Source organism: Musca vetustissima, unplaced genomic scaffold (genome assembly GCF_032173495.1).
Source record: "Musca vetustissima isolate MV318-11 ecotype Yass unplaced genomic scaffold, APGP_CSIRO_Mvet_v1 utg6462, whole genome shotgun sequence".
NCBI lineage: Eukaryota > Metazoa > Arthropoda > Insecta > Diptera > Muscidae > Musca > Musca vetustissima.
Window position 1 is genome coordinate 612049 of NW_026885658.1, and position 12096 is coordinate 624144.

General features: G+C 36.3%; 1 protein-coding gene across 1 annotated transcript in view; it reads right to left on the reverse strand.

Moving 5' to 3' along the window:
- Positions 1–12096, reverse strand: part of LOC133332887 (nuclear pore complex protein Nup154) — a 73959-nt gene that overhangs the window by 40718 nt on the left and 21145 nt on the right. The window contains exons 7-11 of the mRNA XM_061541255.1: positions 6862–7561; positions 6466–6805; positions 6162–6410; positions 5920–6075; positions 5460–5860 (exon numbers count right to left, since the gene is read on the reverse strand). Coding sequence (XP_061397239.1) covers positions 5460–5860; positions 5920–6075; positions 6162–6410; positions 6466–6805; positions 6862–7561 — 1846 coding nt within the window. The remainder of the gene's footprint in view (positions 1–5459; positions 5861–5919; positions 6076–6161; positions 6411–6465; positions 6806–6861; positions 7562–12096) is intronic.

Below are 12096 nucleotides of genomic sequence, written 5' to 3' on the forward strand. Positions count from 1 at the left end.
GTTCATTCGTCTGTTGACTATCCGAACTATCCTCATTTCTGCCAGATTCTCCTGATGGTGTAGAATGTAAAACCACATTGTTTGAATTTCTCCTCGGCATCTGTCCTACCATTGGTGTACTCGTTCGGCACATAGTACTGGGCTTCGGTCTTTGTGGCACTCTACTGTTATTTCCGGTATGAAGTATATTAAATTTCGCCGATCGAATTTGATCAATATGTCTTTTTAATAACTTTCCTCCGTATTCTATTTGGTAATGCAGGTCTCCTATACGAGAGATGACTACACCCAACAACCACTTGCTCATTCTGGGGTTTCCGGACAAGAAATAAATACGATCGTTTACCCGAAATGTACGAAAATTGCGACTGTAATTCATAAATTGTTTTTGTGTTACTTTTTCTTTGGTATCATCGGGACGAAGTAAATCAAAGCGGGAACGTAGCTTTCGGCCGAAAAATAGCATTGAGGGCGGTTGTCCCGTTGTAGCATGGGGCGCATTTCTATATTGCTGCAAGAATTTATTCAGGTTGACTTGTATTGTTGCTTTCGTTGTTTCCATCGCCTTTAACGCATTTTTTATTGTTTGTACACATCTTTCAACCTGGCCGTTGGTCGCTGGATGATATGGAGCAGACTGTTTATGGTATACAACGCCACTATTTTTCAGAAATTGCCTAAATTCTTCCGATGAAAAGTTCGTCGCATTGTCCGACACCACGGTCTTGGGAACACCATATGTAGAAAACATTTCATCCAGTATTGAAATTGTTGCAGAAGACGTAGATGTTGAAGTCATTTTGACTTCCATCCATTTACTAAATGCATCCGTTACAATTAAAAACATAGAATCCAGGAACGGTCCAGCGTAATCGATATGAATCCGTTGCCATGGTCCACTTGGGTATTGCCAATGGTGCTCTCCGAATTCGGTTGGTTTGTTAGCTATCATGGCACACGCATTACATGCCTTCGCAACCTTTTCGATATCTCTGTCAATTAACGGCCAATATACAAAGGATCGTGCCATTCCTTTTATTTTCACTATACCCAGGTGTGCTGCATGGAGATCCTTGAGTATCTTTTCTCGAAGTACCGATGGAACCACTACCCTGTGTTCAAACGTAAGACAACCTGATGACAGCTGATAATTTTCTTCAGGCGCTGCGTATCCTGCTCTTCTCAGGCAGTGGCCCGACTCCAGAAGTTGGACAATTTTCCCTAAATGTGGGTCTTTTTTAGTTTCCAGGGCAATATGAGATGCTTTAATTGGCAACTGCTTAATCTGCCGGATAACAAATTCGTCGAATTCATCCCCAGGATCCATCGAAGCATCTATCGCCACCAGATTCATATTTACCTGTAAAATGTTGGTGGTCTGCATTATTCTCGAACAGTAGTCAGCATTTGCATTGGCCTTCGTTGGTTTGCAGATTATATTGTAATTAAAGTTACTGAGGAAGTCGGCATAGTTAGCCATGCGGCTAATGCACAGTGAAGATAAACTCTTTTCTGGGTGCAAAATTTGTGAGAGCGGCTTATGATCTGTTACCAGCGTAAAATGTCTAGCATACAGGTATTTAAAGAATTTTTTAACAGCCCATACTATCGCCAACGCTTCTTTGTCGATTTGCGGGTACTTGAGTTCTGTTGAAGTTAACGTGCGGCTGGCGTACGCAATGGGTCGTTCTAAACCATTCGGGAACCTATGTGACATCACCGCGCCCAATCCTGTTTTACTAGCGTCTGTTGCTAAAATCAATGGAAGTGAAGGATCATATGGTGTTAGTACTTGAGGAGATATTAGAGCATTCTTAATTTGTTCATATGCCTCACTCGCATCTTTCGTCCATTTAAATTCTTGTTGAAGTAGCATGTTTCTCAAAGGTCTCGATTTCGTAGCAAGGTCCGGTAAAAATGCGTTGTAGTATGTAGCTTTTCCCAAGAAAAGCTGGAGATCCTCCGGAGTTAACGGTTTAGGGGCGTTTTTGATGGTATCAATATGTTTACTTGATTTGTGTATACCATGAGAGTCGATTCTGTGCCCTAAAAACTCAATTGCTGGTGCTGCAAAAACACACTTACTGCGATTTAAATGAAGGCCATGTTGTTTAATTTTATTTAATATTGCCTCAAGACTCGAAATCATTGTATTAAATGAATCGGCATATACTAAGATGTCGTCGAAAAAACTTAACACGTTGGGAGTATCTCTCAGTACTGCCTCCATGCGTCTCTGCCAGATGGCTGGTATATTTGCGGCACCATAAACTGCCCTCCTTGGCCTAATTAATCCATGAGTAGGAGTGTTCAACGTCAACACATGTGCAAATTCGTCATCTAATTGTAGGTGTGAATAGGCGTCAGTTACATCTAAGTGGCAAAAAATCGTTGACCCTCTCATCTTATGCAATAAATCTTCAATTTTTGGTATGGGATGCTCGTCAATAATAATTTGAGGGTTTACTGTAGGTTTATAATTTCCGGTTATCCGTATTCTTCCTCCTTTCTTTATTACAACATGTGTTGTTGATGCCCACTCTGAGTATTCCACTCGTTCATACAATCCAGATGCAATTTTTGAATCAATTTCCTTGATATACTCTTCACGTAACGCTATCGGTATATCACGTGCCTTTAGAAAAATCGGTTTTGCATCTGGTTTCAAATGAACTTTTGCTGGCGGTCCTATTAACTTCCCTGCAACGTCAGAAAATACACCGTCGAATTTGTCAAGTAATTTCTTGAGAAGAGCTTGCTCACTGTGTGGCAATTCTGGTGTCGCTGTAGTAATACTATTGACCTTGCTTGAAGATTTGAAAAGTTGTACAAAATTTATTTGGTCCACAAACTGCTCGATCCACTCTCTTCCCATTAGTGTGTCAACCATGCCATCAACCACGTATAAATTCAATCTACAAACCTTGCTTCCAAGCTCAACGGTGACAGGCAGGCGACCTATACAATTTATTTGATGGCCAGAGTAGCTAGTAAATTGTCTTTTTGTTGGCAGAAGTTTAAAACGGTCCTTGATTAAATGCATATTACTGTTGCTGATTATAGAACAAGGCGACCCAGTATCCAATTCCATCCTCACGAACTTGCCTTCTATAGAAGTTGTCACAAATTTTCTTCCACTAGTTTTAAAATAATTTACCAGCTCAACTTTATTCAAATTTTCTGTATCGTCGGCAGGAGTTTCATCATCCAATTCCGCTAGGTGGAATGTTTTGCTTCTGCACATCTTGGAAATGTGACCTATTTTGCCACATCGGAAACATTTAGCTTGCCTGAATTTGCACATGCTTCGCGGGTGCATTCCGCCACATCCATGACACGCAGTCTGTACTTCAGCGTCCCTCGGTACCATGCGCCCTTTCTGCCTAGAATATTTCGTTGATGCAAACTGCTCTATTAACATGCGATCTAAAAATTCGGCATAGTCGCAGTGGACTGCGCCCTGCTTTAAACGCAACACAAAGCTTGCAATTGACTCCTCCTCTTGCTGAACTATTTTTCGAAACTTAATACTCTCAGCATATTTATTTCTCTTGCTGTCGAAATGATTTATGAGTATTTCCTTTATTTCACCGAATTTCAAGGATTCTGGGCTTTTTGGACTAACCAAAATCTTCAACGCGTTGTTTAACTCACATCCCATGTGGACTCTGGCGTAATTTGGGTACTCGCTTTCATTTATCTTACTTAATTTCAGTGCCCATTGGAATCTCTCGAAGTAATCTTTAACAGAAGAGTTGTGCTCCGACCTATATTCCGGCATCGAAAATGTTGGGCCTCTCGATGGAACTTCTGTTGGCGCAGCAGCATTTGCAACAGCAGCTTGTGTTGCCTCAACCACCGCTTTCCGTATTGCTTCTGCCAGTGAAGCCGACAATGCCTGCATATCACCTCCTGTAGCCATCCTTTTTGTTTTTTTTTTTCAGACTCACTTCTGACACCAATTTTATATTTCCAGTTTTCTTAATTCAGACTTTTTATTGATTATATAATCCACTTGTTACAACTAAAGAGAATTAAGTAATGACTTACAAAAATGACAATAGAAATGTCAAAACAAAAGAATATTTATAGGGTTGCCAAAGATTAAAAACTAAGAATTGTAATACTGATTATAATTAGGATTGCATATGCAACAAAACTCGAAAGCAGTTCATGATTGTAAGACCGCTCTGAATGATATACGACAAATAGTTGGGCTATGCTGGGTTCCAGGACATAACGATATTGAAGGGAATGAGATAGCCGACGAGCTTGCTCGAGGGGGGTCACAGTCGTCCAGTCTTCTGATTGAGAGATCTGTAAAACCCCCCATCAGCTATTTCATTGGCAGAATCCGTGCGTTCCATTGCGAGGTAGTCGGTAACAGATGGTTAAGGGAACCTGCTTGGCCAGAATTCTCTCGCGTTTTCGCTGCTGGATCACAGCAAGAGGGAGATCAAAATCGTTGTGGGGATTATTACTGGTCACTGCAAAGTTAGATATCTCACTTCTAAGTGGGACTCCAGTGGAGAGAATTACTGTCGTCTATGTGAGGACGAAGAAGAACTGGAAACAATTGAGCACATCCTCTGCAAATGTCCATCGCTGATCAGCAGAAGACATAAACAGTTTGGATGTTATGAAATTGATAATCTAGTCTTCTTCTCTAAAATAGACCCTAACCAAATTCTAGGCTTTGTCAAAAAATTGACTTGGCTAAAATAATCTCTCTTCCGCCCCCTTTTTCCTCACTATTCTTCTCTTTACTCTCCCACTATCATTTCTCTTTTCTTTATAGGTATACCTATACATAAAGGTTGATCACAATGGACATAGCTTCCGAGTGGACGGTTGTTACAACAACCGTACGTCCCCAACCTAACCTACAATAATTGATGATTCCGAGCTGATCTACATAATATGAACTTGTTATACATGGGCAAGTTAACATTGCTAATAATCCCATAATGACACAAAAGGAAACGATTTTTTTACATATCTACCATAACATAATTAACAAAAAATTGTGAAACATGATGACAACGTCCCAAACCATACCCATACAGAACAATGGAGTTACCAGAATTAGAGACAGAAAATACCTCCAAGCAGTAGTTTACCTGGAAAAAACATTTACCCTAACAGCAAGAGGCAAATATGCTTGGGCACGGGGCAGAACAAGGCCAATATGAATAACAAAGCATAGTTTGGAATCAATGATTACAACCAAACACTTAATTTCGCTAGGAATACTGACAACAAACGAACTAACCAAATATTAGGTTTAGAAGCACTAGAGGACCAATTGGTGCTTGGCCAGCCAAATTTAGGACTTTTTCAGAAAAAATTTATTTCTCGAGAAAAAACTGATGGTGAGGCATAACATCAAACATTAACTAAGATGTACTTATTATTTTGACCATGTGTTTATGCATATTTCTGATTAAAGTAATACTTACTTGTTGGCATATGTTTTGCAATGGCAAATTGGGGGCAGCATCTTTGCACAATTGCAAAGCAGTTCTTAACTTTTCCTGTTTTTCTTCCAATGACACACAATTTTTGGAATTCATTAAAATTTCTGTAGCTTTAAATGACACTGCATCCTCATGGCGGTACAAGTTCGGGCATACATCCCTTAATTTTGACGATATGGTGCTAACTGAAGCATTGTCTTTCAGATAACTGTTTATCAGTGCAACGATTAAGAGCGCACACAATTCTGACCGTGATAATATCAAATCACGAAACGAGCATGTGATTAATGAAGACTGTTGTTCCTTAAGTAACTGAGAAGCTAATATGTGGAATTGATGCTCACACAATATTTTCCATAAGGCTAATACTTCACATGTATGTTCTGACAAAATAAAAAAAAATAAAGTCGGTATATTATTAGTTATGGTTAGTGATACTCACTTATAAAATATATCAATGCGGTGAGGGATCTTTTTTCCTCGGCTTGTGCTTGTTCATTTGCATTCACTTGTATATCATTCGATTGGGTAATTATGTGGGGCAAAGTGTTATAACCACCAACAATGCTGTGGTGGTTATTTAAAGAGCGAACGATACCTTAAAAAGCCACAATTATAAATAAATTTATATATGTTGTTTTATATACACACATATTTGTATATTATGTATTATATTTTTCTTACAAGATAAATCGTTAACAGAATTAGATTCCAAAAATTGTTTGACTGCATATAAATCTTCTAAAATAACAGTGCAATCAACTTGACTTAATTTGCTATTGAGTTTTTCATCGACACAGCGAGTTTTCCATATCGGCCGTAAAAGACGAGCTACATATATGTAGAGACTATCGTGTTTTGAAGAGTAGACGACAACATTAATATCATTTACAGATGCGATGCCAGATCCAATCTGATTGGATGGGTTGTAAACTGTAAAAAATGTATGAAAAAAAGGTATGATTTGTATACATTATTAAACTCTTACTCGGACTTAAAGGTTGTTGTGCTGACTGAAAAGGTCTTTGAATGTTAATATTTTCGATTAGTCGATTGATTCCATGTCCAGCAACAGTATTTGGCATGGGCGTGGACATGAACATTTGCGTCATATGATGATTTTCCTGAGGACCAGCACCACCAATATACGAACGGTTTCCTTGTGGGTCCACCCCTCCTCGGTTTAACTGCATTTGACCCGATAATGTTGGCTCTCCACCATACAACATAAATGCTTGGGCTGCCCACATAGCCAAATCAGTTCCGCGATATTGCTCACAGCAAGTCAAAAGCAGTGCAGTAAAACATGCCTCTCTGTCCCCTTGAACCTGCAAAAATTTGAAACTTGTAAATATAAAATCACAAGCAAAAATTAATTAAATACCTGGAAGAACGCCTTGACCGCTTCATGCTGCGGTCCGTGACAAGCGATTAACAATTGCTGTAGGATATCGATAGGTTTCAGCAATGCTATAATGTGTGCACCTTGATTTGTTAATAGCACTACTTTATTTGGTTTTTGTGCTTTACGCAGAATTGACTGAAGATTTGCATTACAACGGTTAGGTACTTCAGACAAACTCCAAACTATTCCATCCAAAGGTATTACAGTTGTAGACTCGGTGAGATGTGTTCGATTTGGAAATGGTGCGGAGCTTATTGACCATAAAATGTCTTGATCTTGTTGAGGAGTTGAAACCAATAGTAAGGTACCCTCATTGTAGTGTGCTAAATGCACTTGCTTGGGCTTGTTAATTGTTGTGTTTGGTGTATAACCAGGTGGAAGACGCACATGCAATAAGTACAAACCTTGCTGCCGTTGTTCGATATGTATTGCGTTTGTAGGTGACCCTGAATTTGCACCTGATTCGGTTGCGTTTCCAATTGGAGAACAATTTGGTACTGCAACTTGGGCACCTTGCTGTGTTTTATTGGCATGGCTATGTAAATAGTTTAACGGCGTGGTAGCAAAAAACAAGCGAACACCACATTGCGTTACAGCTAATAAGTTTAGGTTATTATCATCCTCCATAGTTAATGGGCAAATTGATTTAATAGGTTTCAAAACTGCTGGATCAACAGTTCTGTAAAAAATCGTTTTCAATGTGTATATTATAAAATGTAACTGACAATCAGTATGGATTATTATATAAAAAATTCAAGAATAATTTATATTTTTTTGTGTTTCGCATTATTTAAATTGCCTGATTTTATTAATTTATACATATATTTAATTATGTATATTATATAGTATCAATAGGCGACAGCACTTACAAAATTAGGACACACAAATTAAACTTTCTTAATTTTTAATAAAAAAACAAAAATATTTTATTCATGTTTGTATTTGTATCCTCTGTTTATCCATACCTTCTTAAGAGTAAGAAATATTTGTCTGGATTTGTTCACGCGCGAAAATCGAAATACTATAAAGCCCCGTGGGGCAAAAACCACGACAAAAATGCAATTTGTCCTTTAAAAGGACAAAAATGCCGACGCCGCACAGTGGGAAAAAATACCAATCTAGCGCGCAGAAAATAAAAAAATGAAGTTGAAAGAAACTTTAACACGTTAATGCATTTTTAAAGTAGAGTGTTGAGAGTACTTAAGTCCATATAAAATAATCCGAATTAATAAACTAAAGGAAGGAATAGCTCACAGATATGGAGTAGTTTGAGATCTGGTGGTGTACTTGGTGTAGATTCGAGATGTGATGGTAGTCAAATAAACGTGAACGATATAAATGACTTCTTTGTTCAGTCTGGATCTGTTCCAACTGCTGACAGAGTAGAATTATCTGGGTATTTGGGTGAACAAACTTCTTTTTCCTTTGATTGTATCTTTGAGGAGGATATTTTCAATGCGTTAAATTCCATAAAATCTCAATCTTTGGGAACTGATGGAGTTCCAATAAAGTTTATAAAAATCATATATCCTTATCTGTCTAATTATTTGCTTCATTTTTATAATACCATTTTTACAACGTCGATTTTCCCTACAGCATGGAAGGTCGATCGTGTAGTACCTATACCTAAAGCAAAAGGTTCTTTCTCAGTAGATAACTTGCGTCCAATAAGCATTCTACCTTCACTTTCTAAAATCTTTGAACATCTAATGAAAAGACAAATATTAGATTTTATTGGAAACCAAAAATTGTTAAATTCCTTTCAATATGGATTTAGACGTGGATATAGCACAGTATCTCACCTGTTGCATCTTACTGAAACAATTAGAGAGGCCGTAGATGCAGGCGATAATGGTGTTTTGATTTCGTTGGATCTGTCCAAAGCTTTTGATAGGGTGGACTATGCTACTTTGATTCAAAAATTACGTTATAGATTTTTCTTTGATGATACAGCCTGCAGGCTTATTTTCTCTTACTTAAATGGTCGCTCTCAGTTTGTGGATTTCAACGGAGTAGTATCGAGTGTTCGTTATGTTAGTAGTGGTGTTCCGCAAGGCTCTGTTCTTGGTCCATTGCTTTTCATTTTATACATCAACGATATTAATGATTCAATTGATTTAAATATATGTTCTCCATTTATATATGCTGATGATATACAATTATTTTTTCGATCACCTAGTGATGTTGATTTACTACTGCCTGCAATTAATTCAACGTTGAATACAGTGGGCCAATGGATGGAGCTGAATAATTTTATTGTTAATACCGACAAAACGAAATCAATGCTATTTGGATCAATTCGGCAGAGTGGTAATTCTTTTACAATGTATATCAATGGAAATATTGTTGAAGTAGTTGATATGATTAAATGTCTGGGTGTGTATATTGATTACAAACTTGATTTTAGTTCTCATATTGACTCTTTATTTCCCAGAGTCATATCTATTTTGCGTAGACTACACTGTACAACTTATTACTTGCCCTTTTTTGTAAGAAGACAACTTGCACATGCATTATTGATGTCTGTCATTACATATGGCATTGAAATTATATCTGGCACTAGTCAATTATGTTTAAATAAAATTCTACGACTTATTAATATGGTAGTTCGTTTTGTTTATCGATTAAATTATCGTGATCACGTTTCCAACTATGTTACGGAGTTCCTTGGAGTGCCTTTTCAATCTTTTGTAAATGCACGAGTTATGGTATGTTTTTATAAAATAGTAAAAACTGGGATTCCAGAGATGGTTCACACAAAGTTCACATTTTCTCGATCTACACGAAATCCGCAAGTTCTCCTTCCTCGCTTTGGGTCATTAATCTATGATAGATCGTTTGTCGTTCGAGTAGCTAGGTTGTGGAATAACCTACCAAATAGTTTGCGCAATTTTGCCAGTTCGTCTTATACATTTAAGCAACATTATTTATTGTACCTTCGTCAATAAAGTTAATTTGATTCATTAGTATGGGTGTAATTATCAACAAATTATGGGTATTTCCTCAAATTTTCCTATTTTCTTTGGCTGGGGAGCCAAGTTCAATTTATATCATATATATCTTTGTTAAATTGTAATTAATATGAATTTAGAATATAAAATATTTTTCTTGCTTGGTCATGTATATATGCTAAAAACTTGTACTTAAAATGATGTCGACTTTGGTCTAAAAGACTTATGGGCATTAGAATGTATGAAAAAATAAATAAATAAATAAAACGGAATAACGGTACATTTAAAATAGAATTTTTTTCCAATGTTAAAAATTGTATTTTTTAGCTATAAAATTGCGATGGTCGTGTGCATTCTGTGAATATATTATTATAAAATTTTGTCCATTTTTGATATATAGTATTGGTATTTAATTAAATGGTATAGTTATATAACCCATAAGTTATTTTAATTTAGGTGTTTCGGGCTAAATATATGTAAGGTCCGTTTTTTTAAATTCCTTCAATTAAAATAGGGGTTTAGTATGGAGTGCAGTCGAGTTCAACGTTGATTTTTGTTTTATTTTTCTTGTGTGTCTGTCTAGAAGATCATACTAAATTTTTTCCTGCGACTTCCTGCGACTCTCGGATTTATGGCAATTTTTTGAAAAAATGTCAATTTGGTGTAGGAAGCTTTTTTTAAGGTTTTGTTTAAATAAAATTAAAAATTTGTGAATTTTGTTGATATAATTGATCAAATATGAACAGCTAAGGTTCCAGAGTAATGGGTGTGAGTATTAAAATGAGGGTATTTAAGTAAGCTGCTCCAAACTCTGATACTAAACTCATGCACTGAATATACATTGATTCCAAATGTCTTTCTAAATAAAAATTGAAATTGCAACGAAATTGGTTGTAAGAGTCTTCTCAAATACCGCAGGTAAAGGGTCTACTTTATGAACCCTAAAAAAATATCATTGGTGTAACATTCATATATACACGGTTTTACCTATATATATGGTTTTCGCTATAAGCAAACGGAAATGGAAGGCACCTCCAAATCAAATTTGTACCAAATATAGTACCATATAGTACTTTTCGTACACATGAGTACACGCTTTCCAAACTCTCCTCATATCGACCCTTTTAGCTCAATCGATTCACACGCAACGAAATTGTACCAAATTTAGTACATTTCGGATACTTATAGTTCGAATTTCCAAAAAGCCCTTTGCTACATATATTCTACATTCCATCAGAGACCCTCAATTAGTACTTTTCATACCGTTCTAGTACGAATTTCCAAAAACCCAGCCTTATCTGACACCTTTGGACCAAGAGTGACACTCACCTAAAATTTCAAGATTATAGCTTTAGCCGTTTCGTCTGGGCGTTGATGAATCGTTAAATCAGTCAGTCAGTCAATCACTTTATTTTTTATTGGTATAGATTAAATTTGTACCAAACCCATCTCCTTAAATACATCTATATCTCAATCCTAATTCGCATTCCACATTTCAAGTTTTTAGCTCTATGCTTTTTTTTTATTGGTATAGATTAAATTTTTACCAAATATAGTACCATATAATACTTTTCGTACACATGAGTACACGCTTTCAAACCCATCTCCTTAAATACACTCTACATCTCAATCCTAATTCGCATTCCACATTTCAAGTTGTTAGCTCTATCCATTCACATGCTACGAATTTGTACCAAATTAAGTACATTTTAGTACTTTTCGGACCTATCCTACACTCCATCAGCGACCACCAAATTTCAGAGTTCTAGCTCTACCGGTTCGCCAAATACAAATTCGTTCTAGTACGAATTTCCAAAAACCCAGCCTTAACTGTCACCTTTGGACCAAGAGCATAGGTGCCCAAAATTGAAATGCGTTAGTATGTGTGAGAGAAAACTGAACAGTACTGAACAAAATTGTGTGTACATTTTTGTGGTCGGAAAAAATTATCGATGAATTTAATTTTTGTTATTATATAGATTAAAAGCATTATTAAAAATGTTTTTATATGAATTACAAATTGTATATGTTACAAAAATCAAATAAAGTTTATAAAGTAGCATATACTGAGATAATAGTCATATTATCAAATATTTAATTCTTGAAATAATTAAATATTTGATAATGTTATGTTTTGTTGTTTTTAAAAGTTTTAAAACATACAAAACATTGCGCCTTTCCAAACGCATTTTGAATAATAAAATAAAAATATACTGAAATACTTTTATCCCTAAGTGTGATTTCGTTGAATTTCTAGTTGTGT